The following is a 19,878-nucleotide window of genomic DNA, read 5'->3' as shown; positions in this document are numbered from 1 at the left end:
CTTACCTTATGGCAGTCATTGCAGAATATGTGTATTTTTTGATTTTCATATTTTTTTGGTACTGGCATCAACTCCGCCTGAGCATCTAAATATTCCCACAATGCTGTCATGTCAATTAGCGACGTCTGACACGTTGGACATGTATAATGGCCAGAGGCTAATAGTTGGTCAAAACATAATTTATGCAGTAAATGGCCGCAGTCAGGAATGTGACATGGAATGCGTGAGGTATGTATGTCCCCCAAGCAGACTGGACAATGGGATCGTGATATATTCTCCACACACTACAAAAGTATAAGTTCATTAGAATCTGTTCTTATATAACTGAGTACATGAAATAATTTGCATACCCTATGACCTGCAATCTTAAGTTGTATGGGCAAACACATATCGCAGACTTCACAGTGGAAAAAATTATCTCGACCACCTATGCGACAAATACCACACTGCCTGCAGTGGTATTGTTGTTTATCGGAATCATCAAATAAATTACATATCAGACAGGTATACTATGTGTAAAAAAGAAATTGATATTAATAATTTTACGGATAAATTGCAAATATGTATTATTATATGCAAAGTATTAATATATATACGCCTTTACTAGTGACAATATATTTTTCTGATTTCAGATTATGCGATGAAGAGATAATTAAACTAGATTTCTAAATGTACATATACAAATGTGCATGGCGGTCAACTTACTTTTCCAAAAAGTATTCCACAATTTTGACAGCGATCTTGAACCTTTTGTCGGGTATTGCATTCAGTGCATATCAGTTCTGTGAGAGTTTTTCGATCGAAATGATGAGATTCATTTTCGTCGTGGCAAAAACGACATTTGTAAAATTTATTGCAACATGGAGTCTGAAATAAAAATAAAATAGATTTCATTAAACATATCATAGATGAATTATTTTTCAATGCGACTATGGTTGAAACTTGCATTGCAGAATATTGGCTGATAGCTGACATAAAAAAGACAAATAACTAAATATTGGCATTTGCCTTATGTTTAATATCTTTAATGATCATATTATTCTTTACCAACATATCAGTTGAAAAGTTTGCTAGCATTGCAGACATTTATATACTTCATAATTTTTAGTTAACTATGCTTAGATTGGTTTCTTTTTAAGATTAGACAAAACCGGATAGCCTATGATTTGAGGCAACTGCAACTATTTAAAAAGGAACGTGTGTTGGTTTTAATGCATTTGTTAATTTTAATAACTAATGCCATAAAAAAGAACTTCTGAATTTTTAGGATAGCCTATGATTTGAGGCAACTGCAACTATTTAAAAAGGATCGTGTGTTGGTTTTAATGTATTTGTTAATTTTAATAACTAATGCCATAAAAAAAGAACCTCTGAATTTTATCTCAAAATTATTTTTTATTTGAAAATACAATCCTTCTGCTTAACAATTTTATTTAAATGACTCTGTCAGCTGACCATGCAGAATCCTACCAAATTGGTAGGGTACCTCACAAATAATGATGCAATGGTGTCAAATTGCAGCTCCGAGTCGTCCAAACGACATCAGCTCTGCGGCTGACCCAAATGTGACAATTGTTCTTATTTACATAGAAGTTTGATGGTGCTTCTTCGGTATGCAATTTTCGCACACATTCTGCAACATTAGCATGATTTTCAAAGTAATGTCGCAAAATGTATTATGTATTCGCTCAGCTGAAGGATAAATCTAATTATCTTTCGAACCAGACATATTGTAAATGTTACTATTCACGAAATAAGCACTAGATTAAAGAGAAAATGTTGTATGGCGGAACCTGATTTTCAACATTGTCGAAGAACTAGTATGGTTTGACAAACACAACTAACTTAATCCGTATAGGGTTGTTATTTCATATATTTCAAATGACAATCTTCTATTAAGAAAAATGATTAAAAAAATCTCTAGTATTCCGGATGAAAACTACGAAAGAGGACTTCGAGTAAAGTGTCTCCAATATTTTGAACCCAAACCAAACCCTTATTTTGTATAAACCTTCAGATTGAGCCGAAATTTAATACACAGCGTGTCGACTAACTGTTTTCATTATAGAAGAATGACAAAAATACCATTTCTTTTATGACCTACCAAGATAGATTTATTTGTTCAATACAGGAAGGCACGCAACACGAAGTAAGACGATACCAAAGAGTGTGTGTATGTTGGAGGATATGCTAACCTGAAGTACAAAATAACAGCTATTTTGAACTTGAAAGGATTCTGATCTTTTTAAATAACTTATAATTAAAATTGGGAATTACATTACATGCATAAACTATGAGAATAATATTGAATATTTCTTGGGAAGAGAAAACCTAACTATTAAGAACCGAAAACGGAGGAAATTGTTATTGGGGCTGTACCTTATTGTGGTCCATTTTTTGAAAAATTCCTACAAGGTCTATATAAAATAATGTGAGCTCTCTCTAGGATAGTTAAGGAATTAAAATTAATGTGAATGTTGGCATTTGCGGTTCCCAGTAGTAATTGTATAATTTCAATGTGCAGGTAAGCTAAAAGCGTTTTTCGTTCGATTATGGAAAAAAATTAAACATATTCTTGACATGTTTATAGATAGCAAGTTTATATTACCATAAGTTTAAACAATGTTTAGCAAAATGCGCTTGGAAACAGAGGTTTTGATCTGCTAGCCTTATTTTGGTAACACGAAAAGGTAATTTTATTTAGATTTAGTTACGAAATTAATTAAAAATCACTATCGACGTCACATGCGAGTTTGATAATTAAATATATTATGAAATGTACGTCAAACTCGTTATACATATTTCTACAATAAACCACAATGGAGTGTAGGGTTGTGTATTTGTTTGTAACAGAGAAAAGGAAACAACATAGATCAATAGTTTCTTTTAATGATCTAAATAAAAATAACCTTTTATGTCGATTTATGCCTGTCCATACATACATCCGTCAGTCCATGTATTTTTGTGAACAAAATAGAGGTAGAATTTTTGTCCAATTGAGATGGAGCAATATTGGAGTTGTTAGATTTGAATATAGCTTCCATATAAATTTTGAATCACACATATCGTATGCAAAGTTTGTCCCAAGTCGATTGTAGATATAGTTACAGCTCCCATTTTGATATTTTATCCGATTTTATATTTATGATATCTCGAAGTTATAAAAACCACTTCACGAAATAACATAAAAATACTTCCTACAAATTTAGTGGAATATGATTCATATTAAAATAAAGCTCTCATATATTAGATCAAATTTAATCCGCTATGAATGAATAGTTGGTATGATTTACTTGTGTGAAAGCTCTGCTGAATATCCAAAGTAATGAAAACGAAAGCAAACTAATCGAAGAAAAATCCCCGTTTAATTTCTGATAACAACAATCAATATAAACGTCTAGTGGATAACATCTCATTCAAAGCCAGGGGAACACGCAGCGTGGGTAACTTTTGGGTTTTTTTAGTTATAACTGGAAAATTTAATTTCTTTCAGGGTAGACCCCCTTTGAAATGGCTTCGAAATGCATCTCTGTGTACGCTCCTGTTTATAGCTGTCATAAAGTGAGTCTGTGCATTTTGTTCCGATCAAAAAACAGGCGGTCGTATTAAGTTGCGGCAAATGAACTTTTCATACGAACGCTGTTTTTGCTTTGCTAATTAACTCTCACATCTGATAGTGGTTTACTGACGTAGTAAAAATTTTCAACTCAATGGATCATATCAGCTTCGCAGAGGGATTATTAAATTTGTTGTGAATTTGTAAATTAATTATTAGAGATAGGGTCTTTATATTTAGTGACTGAGAAAATGTTCATTTAATTTAATATAGTCGATACGCGAAAAAGAACGATGTTCTAATTATGGTGTGGATTGAATTATATAGATTAAGTTATTTATAGAAAGTACTGTTCATATTCAATTAAAAAAAAAAAAAAACTATTAAATTATCCGTTTGCAATAAAAGTTTAAATTCCTACTATATAACTACTTCGACATTTTTGTTTCCTGCCGAAACAAAGGAACCACTCAATAAAGAACCTGCATATTTATCATAATTAATATCTGACGAACATCGTTATTTGATTGATTACTTCTGTCATAAAGAACATGCCAATGCTTATTCAAATTTAATTTATTATTGCTGTAATGATTTAAAGCGTCTTCAAGTTTTTTAAAGCCAAAATTTAAGGTTAAAATTTTCTAAATCAATATAATGACTAAAACGTGTTGAAAGTAACCTTTACATCTAAAATGGTCACACATATGCATAACATTGATTTATTGAAATTGTGATTTTGAAGAGTTTTCTCAATTGTATAATATTTAAAATACAATATATTGGAAATATTCACTCAACTATAATTTTATCGTCATGATTTATCACCTCAACAAATATTTGAGAAGTTACATTGATTAAAATAAACTCTTTGTATACAAAACAGCATATTGGAATAAGATTTGTATTTTCTGTGAGAGCCAGGATTTCTTAATTGTTTGCGATTGAAAGAATTTTTCAGTGTATTAAATCAAAGAGCTCTTTACTGGCCTTTGTCGACAAATTAGTTGGTAGTTGGCCCAAAAATTAAACACATATCCAATTCAACTTTCGAGTAAAGAAAGGCTAAAAGTCATGTGGGGCCGTCTTTATGATACCCTACACTACTTATCGTAGAGATATCCATAGTGGTCGAAAAGTGGCACCTGAGCTGAACATATCGCAGTATTCCATTCAGCAAATATTGAAAAACGAGCTCAGGCTAAAGTCATTGAAATTACAAAAGTGCAATATCTTACGCTGCAACAGAAAGAAAATAAAGTCCAAAGAGCTAAAAAATTGCTTCGCTTGGCCGAAAGTGGTGAACTGGTTGGTTTTCTCCAATGAGAAAAAAATCGTTGTCCAGCAGTTTGTAAACAAACAAAATGAAACAAGCTGAAAATGTGCACCTTCGGTTGGTCACCAGGACTCAAACGGCGGCCATGGTGATGGTGTGGGCCGCCATAACAGCCGATGGTCGCTCTCCGGTCGTATTAATCGACCGTGGCAACGGAATAAATGCCGAATATTATCGCGAAAATATTCTGGAGGGTGTATTTAAGCGCAAACATTTTGCCGCAGAACTTGGACATTCCAACAGGACTCAGCACCATCGCACTCAGCGCGAGCCACTCAAGAATGGTTCCAAATGCGGCTCCTCGCTTCATTTCCAGCCCACAATGGCCACCAAAATCTCCGGATACCAATCCGTTGGACTACTGTGTCTGGAGTATACGAAAGTGTCGATCATCTCAAGCAAGCGCTTCGCCAGGAATGGGCCAAAATTCCACAAAGCAACATTCGGGCAGCATGTGACGGTTCCATTGGCCGTTTGAAGACCATAATTTGTAACAAAGGTAACCAATTTGAACAAATCTAAAATTGTTCTAAAATTTGATGCTATTTCCGACATTTTTTTCTTTCATTCAATAAAATTAAAAAAAATGCAAAAATATATTTTTTTTATTTCACCCTGTATATGGGAGAGATATTCTCTCTGAATCTTTTTTTATTAAATTTGACGGAAGCACTTACTTTCAGTATAAATTCGTATGTTCCAAAAGTTATTCAATTTGGGATTCTATTAACCATTTGGTGAATGATAAACTAGAAATCGAGTAAAAATATATATGAACTATATCCAAATCTGAACCGATCTCGATAAAAGTTGGCAAATGTATTTCTGAGCTATATTTGATATATTTCCCCGAATATAGTTGTGACAGGGTCCATATTACGACTGTGGAGGACAAAAATAAAAAAAAATAGATTAATATATAACTAATATCTGAACCGATTTCCACCTAATTTGGCAAACCTATTTCTAGAATCAATTTGGTCGTATATGCCAAATTCCATTTCTATTTGGACTTATATTATATGGGAGCTGCATATAAATTTTCACCGATTATCTCCAATTTCAAAAGGGTTCATCCTTAGATCAAACAATTAATTTGTGCAAAATATAATTTCAATGAGGCAATAAATGCGACCTGTACTTTGTTTACAAAACTACATGGGCAGGCGGACGGACGGTCATGCAAAAATCGACTCAGAATATGATTATATGCAGATCATCGTATATCTCGCTTCCTCCTCTATGTTACAAACAAATGCGTTAATACATAATACCCTGACTACAGTGTGGTGTAGGGTGTAATAAAGTGGCGTGAATGTTGTAGGTGACAGGATGGTTATCGTTACTCGCTACTTACAATAAAGTTGGCTAATATTGCGTGTTCAAGACTTGGACTTTTTGAAATGTTGGGTGTAGAGGGACAGAGGTAGTATTTGTGCTTTTGCTTGCATGTAGATAAAGAAGGCTTTATTTCGTCTCCAATTAATGGTAGTTTTGAATACCCTCAGTGGGTTGCGTCCCATACTTTTGCCTTAGAATATAGGTGAGTCTGCTTACACTAAAAATTGATACATGAAGTCGTCTGTTAACACACAACTTCTGCAAAAGATAACGGTTGGAGATGGCAGTTCTTTAACTGAGAGTTTTCAAAATTCGGACACATTGCAATGCTTTACGTTTGTATAATTCTTTCTAGAATAAAATTGACAAAAATTGATAATCTCCCATAAATATTTCATTTGATTTCAAATTTAAACCGTAATAAATTCATAACACGCATTCAATTATGATCATATTTGGATAGATCTATTTTGCACAATTGTTAAAGTTAAAGGTATTATGTTTGTCCTTTCCATCTTCTATATCTATAAAAGAGGAAAATGTTTGTATGTTTGGTTTTTTGTAATTTATGGACTCGAAAACCGCTGAATAGATTTTCCTGAAAATTTCCATATATACTGCAACATCGCCTGAAAGTAACATAGGCTATATACATTTTTGAATTTCCACTTGGAACTGGAGATATAGCATCAGAATCGGAGGTACTTCCGAAAAATTTAGATTTTATATGCACATATCTATTGATTGGTTGAAGATACAGTCTCCAGGAATACGTAACGGAATTTGGAACAAAAATAAGTTTGCCAAATTATATTGTAATCTGTTCAGATTTGGATATAGGTCCCATATATATTTTCGACCGATTTCGTTAATTTGATGCCTCAAACACAATATGTATGTTCGATTCCAAAGAAATTTGGAATATGTAACGGGATTTTGATTAGAAAATAAATTAGCCAAATTATATTAAAATCGGTTCAGATTTGGATATAGCTCCCATATATATTTTCCGCAGATTTCACATATTTGATGCACATTCCAATGAAATTCGGCATGAGTGGCTAAATTTGGTACAAAAATAAATTTGACAAATTATATTCAAATACGCTCAGATGTGATTATAGCTCCCATTTATATACTCAGCCGATTTCGCATATTTGATTCACCCAAAGCGAGAGAGACAATATCTGGCACCAGCAAAAATTGCCAAATTATATTGAAATCAGTTGAGGTTTGGATATAGCTAACATATATATTTCGGCCGATTTCATATTATGCACCAAACACGATATATATGACCGATTCCAATAAAATTCAGAATGTGTGGCGGAATTTGGTTATAATAATAAATGTGATAAATTAATTAGAAATTAGTTAAGATTTGGATATAGCTCCCATATATATATTCTCGGCCGATTTCACATATTTGACGCACCAATTTCAATTAAATATAGGTGTGGCGGAGTTTGGTGTAAAAGTAATTTTTTTAAAATTATATTTAAATCGGATCAGATTGGGATATGATTTTAATAAGAACCATTGACCCACAACGCCTTAGGCTAACACTAAAAAACAACACAACAATTAATTTGAAATAGGCTTATTACGGCGAAGTATGTTGCTATCTCGAATTCATTAATTGCAATAGAAATGCCACTCTACTTAAAAAAATTGCAGTTTCCTGCACGCTTGGTATTTGCTATGAAATAAATAAATCCAAAGGACAAACCCTTCGTGTATGCATGTCATGTTACTGCTTTTGTAATGATTTTGTTTTAATTTTTAAATTTGTTTTTCTTTATCCAACATATATTCGTAAATAAAATTTTGAATGCATATAAAATCAAAAGGGGTAGCGAAGCGCACCGGGTTCAGCTAGTACTTTTATAAATGTCTCCCTTTTTTTACTTTTTCCAACTCCGTTCGATAAAATCCTCTTCCAGCTTCGGGTCAAGATTGTTCTTTTAATCTTTCTGGATTTATTTGGAAGAAAGTTTAGAAATTGTTTGGTTTTAAAATTAGTGAAAAACCTTTGCTAATCATAAGAGTTTATAAAACGTTAGGTGATCGTTAACATTTTAGAAGAATAATCATTCAACCTATTAGCTTGAAATATTCCTCGTCCAAAATACATCAATTTTCCTTATAGAAAATTTACAAGTAATATCAAATATTTTTTCTAAGTTTCATGAATATATTTGAGATTTTTTGCTGCTATAACCTCCCATTAAACCACCCTTAATATGAAAAACTACAAAAAGAGAGATGAACATCAAACAAGTTATTTTTTTATAATTACTAATTTCTTCTGGATAACGCCACAATTGTACAAATATTTTACTACTTTGTGAATATATGGATATGTCCATAAGATGTGTACACAATTCTATACATATTTATTTCTAATATGATAAACATTCGAAGTGTCAATTATTATTTTTAACCGGTTTTGCGCATATAATTGTGTACACAATGACAGAAAAAAACTTATCAAAATACAATTAAAATATATCCAACTATTCATCCAGGCACTGAGTGCTATTCAGGCTTAAGTACAAATTGAAGTATTTGCTGAGACAGACGCCGGACTCACGTTTTTTTCATTTTTTTCTAATACCGATCAACACTTTGGGTGATAATGGCCATTCAAAGTATTGATCCAACATAAGTACCCCCATTTAATACATTCCCTTTCTTCTGTGCATAAAGCAACTGGTGGTCCCATAGCAAGTGATAGATGAACACAACGTATAGACATCAATACATATGTATATGGGCGGTTAGACATATTAATAGCTATGCTTTATCACTGTAGAATAGGAAAAACAAAACATAATGACATATTCATGTACATACAATAGCACACATCTAAAAATAACCAGAATAATACAAACAAATTCAGAAAATTCTTCTTTCAATATGAAATAATTAAAAAGTATTTAACAATAATTGTTATTAAAATGTTTTGCCTTTTGTTTAATTACTATTGTTTTTTGACGAAACATTGACTGTCATTATGTCGTAAAATGACATTCTTGATTTGTTTGGTACACAGTAGACAAAAAAATGTACAAATGCGGGTCACGAATATTCTTAACACGCTTTCGAAGGTTTTGAAAATATTTTTCAAACTTACACGATAAGCCCGACCTTGATAGCTATGACGACATTCGAACATCTGTCCTTAATTGATTACGTCCCCAAGTTGAAAATGACAACGATATTTTAATTATTACACGCATTTGTTTAATTATATGCATTGTGTATCAATATTCAATAGATATTCAACTATTGTTTACAAATTAACAGACAACATGGCAACAGCATTGAAGTGCTTGCGACAATGTCGATTGAAGTAGATGTAGATGCAATGCAAAAATATATAAAGACAGAAACCGCTTATCTAATAGTAATTGGGTCATTAGAGGATATATATTATCATCTCAGCTTCAAGAATATAATAAAAATGTAGCAAATAATTAAAGATTTTCATTATTCTATTTAATATCCAATAACATTCTGATCCAATGACATTTGTATTTAAGAAATCAGGGAAGTACATTGTCAAACTGGTCACATTTTTTGGCAATTATTCCGCTTCCAATTAATAGATTCCTGCAATATGTCACATGCAAAAGTAAACGAAATAGACCAATACACTCACAGAACCACAGAAAAAATTATTCGTAATGGAATCAAGCGTGATCTCTTTATATTCGGGTGAAAACATCACAGGTGGCTATCGTTAGAGTACTCCAGCATTTAAATGTGAATAAATCTTTCGTGTCTCGTACCATCGCTCGTTACCGGAAAAAACAGCAATATTAGCAGAAAAGGTTCGAAAGGTAAAGAAGCAACTTGATCGAAACACACGTCGTAGTGGCCGAAAACTGGCTCGTGAGCTGAACATATCGCAATATTCCATTAGGCAAATATTAAAAAATTAGTTCGGGGTAAAGCCATTAAAATTGCAAAAAGTGCAAGAACTTACACCGCAACAGAAAGAAAATAGATGAAAAGAGTTGCTTCGCTTGACCGAAAGTGCTGAACTGCCGAATTTGGATTTCTCCGATGAGAAAACATTCGTTGTTTAGCAGTTTTTAAACAAACAAAATGATCGTGTTTACTTGACAAAGAGGTCAGCTGAAAATATGCACGTTCAGTTGGCCACCAGAACTCAAGCGCCGGCCATGATGATGGTGTGGGCCGCCATAACAGCCGATGATCGTTCTCCGCTCGTATTAATCGACCGTGGCATCAGAATCCAAGCGCCGGCCATGATGATGGTGTGGGCCGCCATAACAGCCGATGATCGCTCTCCGCTCCATAAGGTGACCAATTCGAAGGCCATAAGGTGACCAATTCGAGCAAATCTAAACTTATTCTAAAAGTTGATGCTATTTTCGACATTTTTGCTTTCATTCAAGAAAAAAAGTATGGCGTCTGACTTTGTTGCAGTTTTTTTTATCTCACCGTGTATGTCAATTACAATTGTGTGAAAGGTGTGGAAATTGGAAGAAATTTTGTATTCAAAAATGTATTACATTTTTATTTCAATGTACAGTTATCTGCAGCGAGTTAATGCATTATTGTTTACAATTTCATTTAAATGTATTAACCCAATCCAAGAAATTCGAGGAGCAAACTTTTAAATACATTTTTGATGGCATCACATTTGTGTTTAGAATTGTATAACATATTTATAGGCCTTCCTCACAATTTGTAAACTAAAATAATTTAGATTTTTATACCCTACACCGCCCTGTGGTCAGGGTATTATGTCTTTGTGTATTTGTTTGTAACATAGAAAAGGAAGCAAGATAGACCCATAGTTACTTTTAATGATCTGCACAGAATCACATTCTGAGATGATATATGCTTGTCCGTCCGTCTCTCCATGTATTTTGTAAACAATGTATAGATCGCACTTATTGCTCGATCAAAATTAAATTTTGCGCAAATCTTTTGTTTGGTACAAGGGTGAACCCTACTGAAATTGGCGATAATCGCTCCCATATATATCTTCGTGTGATTTGCTTTTTATTGTGCACCAAATGTGTAATATTCGCCTAAATATTGAGTCTGGAAATAAGTGTGTCAAATTTGGTAAAAATCGGTTCAGATATAGCTATAGCTCTCATATATATTTTTAATCCGATTTGTTATTTTTGTCCTCCACATCCGTAATATGAACTCCGCAATAGTAATACTCGGGGAAATACATCGAATACAGCTCAGAAATACATTTGCAAAATTTATCGAGATCGGTTCAGATTTGGATATAGCTCGGCCCCGCCCGACTTTAATCTCTTATTTACTGGTTTAGGGTAAAAACTGTTAGAAACTCTAAAAACAGACTATATCTGAATGTGAAACATGATTAGCCCAAACAAAATAAAAGTTTGTAGTAATTAACGAACCATAACGAATATATGTTTCTTCCTTATAATATGTTAATAAATATCAAGGAAATTTATAAAAACAGACTGGTTTGTAATCTCTTGTTCGACAAATGCAGACTATATAAATTTGTAAATTGACAACTGACCTTGCGTATGGAAATAGATTTGTAACGTTTGTTATTGAAACGTCAAGATGGCATTATTCAAATTCAAAATAGATGTTCAATTTGTTAATTTATTGTCCACCACCATCAATCACTAATCGCAGTATCACGACATCCTGCCACACTTATTAATAAAAGATTTATTAAACACTTTTTGAAGATGTTAATTTGTAACCTAAATACGAAATAGTGACAGTGGCTGGTGGTGTTCACAGAGAATGTTCTATAGGCGTCAATGTGAAAACTGTTAAAATAAAACGTAGTAACTTATTAAATAAACATCAACATTTAGTTTTTGTTTTTTTTTTTTTTTTTTGTTATTTTAAACGATTGAAGAAGCTGAAGCCGTTTCGTAAATTGTAATACAACAGAAGTAAGATCATTATTGAACAACAACAAAAATATTTACACAAAACTGCATCTAGATGATAATGGGCAGATATATCTACTATGTGTATGTATGATTGAATGAAAAACGATAGCTGAAAAGATAAGTATTCTTGATAAAAAAAAAACGGAGATGTAAACAGAAAACATTTGTTTGCATGTACAATCAATTGTGAATGGATCATTTTTTTTTGTTGCTACCGCAATTTTCACCCCAAAATACCCTCATAACGGCTTCGGATATCAGAATAACAACATCACTCAACACACAACAAAATTAATTAACAGGAAAAAAGAAAACATACGAAACCGTCATGTACATACATATGTACATATCTATATATACGACAGCTACGTACGTCGTGAAACAGATGTCGGTTAAATTGTAGAAAAAAAAATGACTAAATCTATTGCAAATGAGTCAAAACTCTTAGACGTGTATTCCCGAAGCAATAAAACAATTTAATAAAAGAACAAAAACATGCATTTGGCATCATGAAAAAAATCATAACAATTTTTTCAAATAATATTTGTTATAGTATTTTTTATATACCTTCCATAAGATGAGGGCATATTAAGTTCGTCGTTCCATTTGTATCCTCCCTCATATGAACCATAAAGACCCATGTTGTTGTTAAAGCTATACCATAGCTGAATATATAGCTGAATCGCGTGATTTCAGGAATTTAGGGTCTTTTAGCAACATTTTATATTGGAATTTGCATTTTGTGTTTCAAGGTCCAAGTTATGTGATGGTACCCAATATTGTAGTTGTTTGTGCAAAATTTGTTAACCCAATCAGATTTTGGGTTTTTAATCTCTGTCGGTCCACTTCCATAAATCTATAGGGACATCGTATAGATCGATCGATTTAAAGTATACCGAGTCTTTGAGGGCTTTTTCCATCAAAAAGTAATTTGACGTTTCAAGTTCTAAGAGAATTCAAATCCTTGCTGACAAAGTTTCACACAAAAATGGAAAATAAAGACGCCTTCAAACTTGTCACAAATCTACAGGAGGGAACTAAGATCGAATTACTAGGGGCTAACCAGGAGGCACAAGGCAGTAGTAAGACAAATAAGTGATGATTTGTCTGGCTCAAAGATAGCACGACATGCAGCTAAAACCGGGTTGTCTGCAAAACTTGAAGCTAGAGAAGATTATTGCACGATAAATTGGCTGCGAAAATATCAAACGAAAGAATTGGAGTAGAAGACACCAGAAAAAGGTCCAAGTCCCGCTGAAGAATCTAAGTGGCAAATGAAGCAATATGTTATACTCATGTGGGAAGGGAACGAGAAGTGATTGATAAGAAGCCCAACGCCCATAAGAAAAAAAGATTTTACATAGGCTTCATATAGAACTATCTCCTGATTTTCGCTTTATTATATCCTCCGCCTTAAAAAGGAGGGTATCTTAAAAATTGTCATTCCGTTTGTAACATGTCTTAATATTTAATGTAGACCCCATAATGGTTGGTATTGAAAATAAGGATATATCGGCCCACGTTTTCACGTAGTTCACGGGTATGTCGAAAAATACGGATTTTTAGTAATGGTTTTTAGCTCCGGTGGAGGAATTTTGTATAGATGCATATGTGCACGTTTTCGTATAACCCCCATCTAATGATACCTCCCAAAATTTTTATGATTTTTGCCAGATTTTTCCACGACTTGTCTAAAAATTGGTATTTGTAGTTCATAATGGGTTCTAGCTCCTAAAAATTGGTATTTGTAAATCATAAGGATTTCTGGCTCTGTTGGCAGAACATTAAATATCTATTTCCAAATTTTAAGACTCGCAATAGATAACAATCCTTGTAGTATAAAATTGTCTATATAGGTTCCCATTTTGGTATGACCTATATATAACGACTTCTCCCAGTTTATGTTTTTTAAGGGACGCGTTTGAATCCAGATACTTTTATATTAAAATGTTTTCTTTAACCAATGCACTATGGGTTTTTTTACGTTTATTTTGGCATAAACTCTAATTTCAAAGCTATTGAATTGAAATTTGGTTTGTATGCATTTTTTATGCTTCCAAGATGACCTACCAATTTTCATATGATTTGGGGCACTATTTCATATAGCTGCTATATAGCCGATCTGACCGATTTGACCCAACTTTTTTGTTTATGAAGCTATTGAAGTGAAATTTGGTTTGTATTAATTTTTTATACCCCAAAGATGACTTACGAATTTTCATATGATTTGGGGCACTATTTCATATAGCTGCTATATAGCCGATCTGGCCGATTTGACCCAACTTTTTTGTTTACGAAGCTATTGAAGTGAAATTTGGTTTGTATTAATTTTTTATACCCCAAAGATGACTTACGAATTTTCATATGATTTGGGGCACTATTTCATATAGCTGCTATATAGCCGATTTGGCCTATTTGACCCAACTTTTTTATTTATGAAGCTGTTGAAGTGAAATTTGTTTGGTATACATTTTTTATTCTCCCAAGATGACCTACGAATTTTCATATGATTTGGGGCTCTATTTCATGTAGCTGCTATATAGCCGATCTGGCCGATCGGCTATGATGATTTGGAGAAACATACTGCTCATTCATTACAATAATTATACTTTTGCTAAGTCATTTTGAATGTTTAGTTTTAAATCGCTCTAGTTTACGGATGCACTTTGGCAAATGCTTTTTTATATAATTAACAAAATCTTTCACTTGTTTTGATATCAAACGCATTTGGTCTTCATTTAAACTGATATTATTGATATTCTGTAACACATATTTCACAAGTGCATCTTCTGAGCGATTGTTGCTTCTCCAAATTTCAATAAGCGCTGCATGGACAAACACATGTTTATCTGCAAAACACGTGTTGGCACAAAATAGAACAAAAAAGGCTAGTTACTCATTAATTAACACACTTTTGTTAATAACTTGGCATTTATACCTTTTTGCAATGCTTTGCCATTCACAAGTTACACTCCACGGAACACAACTACAATTTATAGATTTTATATAAAGCTATACATAAACGAAACAATTCACAGTATTACAACAACAGACAATTATGACAAAAAGGGCACCTCGTCTTAATTGTACATACCTGCACTAACGTTTTCCATAATTACACATTTTATTTTTTTCAATTTTGTCAAATCAGAAGTACTTGAACTTAGCTGATCTTTACCGCCAGTTGTACCAAATCAAAGTGACTTTCAAACAGCTGACTTTAAAAGCTCGCCAGCAAAAAAGGGTTGCCACCCGTATTGATATTAAACATTTTTTTTTCTAATGTGGGTATCTACATTTAGGAAATCAGTTAAATTTCAAAATATGAAACCAAAAAAAAAATGACTTTATGCCAAAAAATCATGCTTTTTACCCATAGTGCAATGGTGGAGGGTATGTTTTTTACTTTTTAATGTTTTAGCCAGAATTTCCAAACAATACTTTGTAATTGGCCTCTAGCGTTATCGCGAATAAATCTTAAGCACAAACGTTCTACCGTAGATATTCTGTTTTGAAGATCCAAGCCGCGTTTTTTTGTCAAATCGAATCGACTTCTTTATTCGTAATGCTAGAATACAGGCTTGTAAATTTGCCAGACACCTTGCTCATACAATATCACTACGTAGGTGTTTTGAACCCATACAATTTGACTATAGAAATGGAGGTTATAAAAAGATTAATTGTTCTTGTTCAATTGTATTAAAAGACGTGAATGTAGCACATGTAGATTTTCTAAAATACCCACAAAATATTTATTACTTGTACAGAGATGCTACCCAACTAAAAAAAAAACATTTCAAATCGAATTACTAAACATTATTATAAGAAGGTCATGCCAAACGAAATTAGTTGTTAATCCTTGACAACAAATAAGTAGACAAATATAGTATATTATAATTCTTTATAGCCTATTTTTACATTAACGTAGATTTTTTCTCAATATTACCTTAAATAAACAAATATCGTCAAATCGTCATTAAATATAAGTTACTTATTGTTTGCTATTTAATTAAAAATAATTCGTAATTACAAAATAAATTGTTTTCGCCCAGGGTGTGAGAGAATGTTTGGTATTTATTATAGCATTTAATTTATACAAAAAATGTATATAAATATATTTTTATTAGCAAAAAACACTTGTTAAAGCTCTTAAAAATTACCAACAAATCAATTAGAAACGCATTAAGAATTTTTAAACGCAACACTGAGACATGATAATTTTCTAAAAAGGGAAACAACACGTCTTACCATATTATTAAAATTCAGATTTTTTGTAATATTTTGAAAATTGAAATGAGAAATAGGGAATGTTTTTAAAAGAGACGTTATACTGCAAGCTTAATACAAAACTCCAGACAAGACTATTCGATGCCCAAGACTTGGGGATGGAAGTATATCAGGGCTGATTCCCATATAGATTAAATAAAATATGATATTGGATGAAACATGTTTAGAAAAGTGTGAGGTTGATTCGAGGAGAATATCTAATAATTATGGTTTAGCAATAATTTGCCGTGCCTCATCAAAAATTTGCCAAAAAAAAAAAAAGTGGGAGGTTCGACATTGAGTAAAAGTTTACTCTACGACTGTTTTTGGTCGGGTTACAGAAAAGCCCCACCCTGAAAAAAAAATAATTGAATGACGAAAAGTAAAATAAATAGTCCCCATCGAAAACGATTCCAGGGGCTTAGAAAAATAGTGTGTTCCCTATTTTTTTTTTTATTTTTTCTAATTCGCTCAAATTTCTAAGCTCTGCTCATTTAAGCCTCTTCAAGTACATTATGTTTTCTATAGCATAGTAAACACATTTCGAACTTACCACAAACATACAAGATCGTTTATAATGGGCACAGCCCGAACGTTGAGTTGGTAGGGAGGGTGAGGAGGAGGTGGTTATTGTTGTGGATGTTGAAGATGTAATAATGCTTTCTGCTACCGTCAATCTGTTTTGAGATGAGCTTATATTATTATTCGCCGATACTGTTTGATTCGAGGGCTGATGTTTGACATTCGTGGGTTGCTGGTGATGTTGTGTTGACGTTGATGTGTGATTGGTTATGATTGTGACGTCACTTTTTAAAGGATTCTGTATACTCATAATATTACAGGCGGGTGTTGAGAGGGCTTTGCGCAAAATAGGTTTGTATTCATTCGAACCGTCCGTGATGTAGTCCATTTTATGAGTTTTATTTTCGAGTAATGATAAATGTTGTTGATTCATAATTAAAGCTTGAGGCAAAGCGGTGTGACGCCTTCTATTGAGCGGAGATTGAGCCATTGAATATTCCAGTGCATCCATGGCCATGGACAGTGGGGAATTGGAGGTATTGAGATGTGTGTGGCTGTTGCTAGTTGTGGTTTTCATGATAGAACAGTAATTCGAGTTATTTGTTGCTATATTCGAATTTATGGTATTTAAATTGATTTGATTGAAGTCTTCGATTTCGTGGTGAACAGCCTCCATGTCGTCTTCTATGGCCATCAATTGTGACGATTGTACGATTGATGATAATGAAGAGCAACTTGATGATGATGACGATGAGGTTGATGACGACAGACTAGTGTTGTGCCCATCCAAAGATGAACATAGGCATTTGTTGCGATGTTTGCCTCTTAAATTTATTGGGTAATGTTCCTTTGGAGAATATTCTCGTTGGCATGTCTGTTGTACTCTGCTGGCATTGATGGTTTGATTTTGCGATACAGGTGCATCCATATTTTCAGTTGTTGTTTGAGTGTATTTTTACTCCAGTAATCCAACCCGTTGGAATTGTGTGTTGTGTTTTTATAATTAATTTCAGTCTCTGATTTTATAAGCCGCTTGCACCAGTCTCGCTTGAGAACGACATTCGTAATTGTAAATATTTATTCCATGTCTCCCGAATTGCTGTCATCGGATATTTGTATTTACTTAATTGTCAGTCACCAGAATTAAAAATTCGGTTTTAATTTCAGCACAATTCCAATAATACTTTTGGGCGTCAATGAAATCTGTTTAAGAAAAGAAAGATATTAAATGCGGTTGCTTAATGTTTGCTGAACACTTAAAATATAACACAATTTTTGGGGTTTTATAGGTTGTCTGTCGTGTCTGTTGTTAGCACTTCAACGTCACCATCGGGTTTTCAGTTTTGACGGTACGTCGCAGCTTTCGTTAAACAAAAACTTGCTAAGTGTGACATTATTTGATATAATGGGAATGTATTGATATATTGGAGAAACAAATTTTTATTTAAAAAGATACATAGAATAAAAAATTTAAGCCATATCACATATTTCAAATATGTTTGTGTTAACAATTTTTGCTGTGACGTAAAAAACAACGTTTTGATCAAATAATTTAATAGAAAAGGGTACAAAGTACATACATATGTATATCATTAGAGAACATGTCAAAATCAACATTGTCATTGATGTACATCTTCACAAAACTAAAAAACGTAATGACACCAAATTGCTAGGGAAACAATGAAGGACTTGAACCAGTCCACGGTAAGTAGACCAATTTAACTTTACCATATACTAAACCAGGCTTAAAAATTAAAAAAAAAAAAAAAACACATAACACACAACCAAGAATGAGAAAAGAATACTAGCAGAATGGGAATAGGCTTAGATTGGCGATAACAAATAAATTTTAGCATTAGACCTCATTGTATCAGACCGGAAACCTAAAACCAGACATAGACTTTTGTATGGATGGAAAATGGCTCGCTGTCAGAGGCTTTACGCCTACGACAGATTAACTGCTAAAATATCCTAACATATACTGATGATGCTATAAAGGCTGTAACTACCGAATCCTGCAGGGTTAAACATCAAATTCGCAAAGAGTGATAGGTTTAGAAAAATCAAAGTCTCTACATCCATTGCGCGTAGAACTGAAATTTTTACCTACGAAATGTTGAAAAACATTCACTGCCAGCTTTATTAAATTCCTGATGCCATTTAATTTTTTATCCTCATCCAAATAGTTACAGAGAGTATATATAAATTTATATAGTCAAAATGTGCCTCATCGAAATAACACACCCTTTGGACGAAATCCGGCTGGCTGGTGCGCACTTTAATTCTCAAAGCGAGTATACGATTTAATCTAAACTTGGTACATTGTAATATTTTACCAAACTTAGATAGAGTTCGGAGATGGGCAAAATGGACTAATTTCTCCTTGTAACTTTCCCCATAAAGTCAGAAAAGATTATCCGATATTTTTTAACTTTGCAAACTCTTAATCTTATTGCTAATGGACAATTTCGGTCAACCCCTTCTAGTACCCCAAAACTTTGGACATCCCAATATTTTTATCAGTATGAGATGAGTTGTGAAAGTACATCGATTCACGCCTTCACCCCCTCCTATTCACACATACATAAAAGTTCAAAATCTTTCTAAAAAAAATCTTTTATGTCACATAAAGTCTGGCACGTCGTAGTATTTATATCAGACTTAGCTCAGATACGAAGTGGAAAATGTTAGTCTACTCCTCCGGTAACAAAAATGGTCAACATTTTGACGGATATATTTTACTTTGATAGAGGTATACGAAGTTTTAAAGCATTGCCTTTTTTATTTTTAAATAAATTTCAAACTAAAATTTAAGCAAGAGGTTTTAATTTGTTCGATTTTGCAACAATTATTTTGTAATTATGTATAAACTACGACCCATGGCTTCTTTATATTTTTATCCCCTAAATATTGAATTA

At 32.9% G+C, this 19,878-nt stretch overlaps 1 protein-coding gene across 3 annotated transcripts in view; it reads right to left on the bottom strand.

Moving 5' to 3' along the window:
- The window catches only part of LOC101888446 (uncharacterized), a 33,609-nt gene that overhangs the window by 585 nt on the left and 13,146 nt on the right, over nt 1-19,878 (bottom strand). For 2 of the 3 annotated variants that reach the window (XM_005189189.4, XM_020038815.2), the window contains exons 2-5: nt 16,992-18,163; nt 706-867; nt 351-509; nt 6-284 (exon numbers count right to left, since the gene is read on the bottom strand). In XM_005189189.4, coding sequence (XP_005189246.1) covers nt 6-284; nt 351-509; nt 706-867; nt 16,992-17,888 — 1,497 coding nt within the window. In that variant the 5' untranslated portion in view covers nt 17,889-18,163. Of the gene's footprint in view, nt 1-5; nt 285-350; nt 510-705; nt 868-16,991; nt 18,164-18,287; nt 18,307-19,878 lie in introns of those variants that run through there. The other variant, XM_020038816.2, reaches the window with a different exon arrangement.

This window comes from Musca domestica, unplaced genomic scaffold (assembly GCF_030504385.1).
Source record: "Musca domestica strain aabys unplaced genomic scaffold, Musca_domestica.polishedcontigs.V.1.1 5, whole genome shotgun sequence".
NCBI classification, from domain to species: Eukaryota; Metazoa; Arthropoda; class Insecta; order Diptera; family Muscidae; genus Musca; species Musca domestica.
The sequence above is the reverse complement of the archived record's forward strand: the minus strand, read 5'-3'. Positions and strand labels throughout refer to the sequence as shown.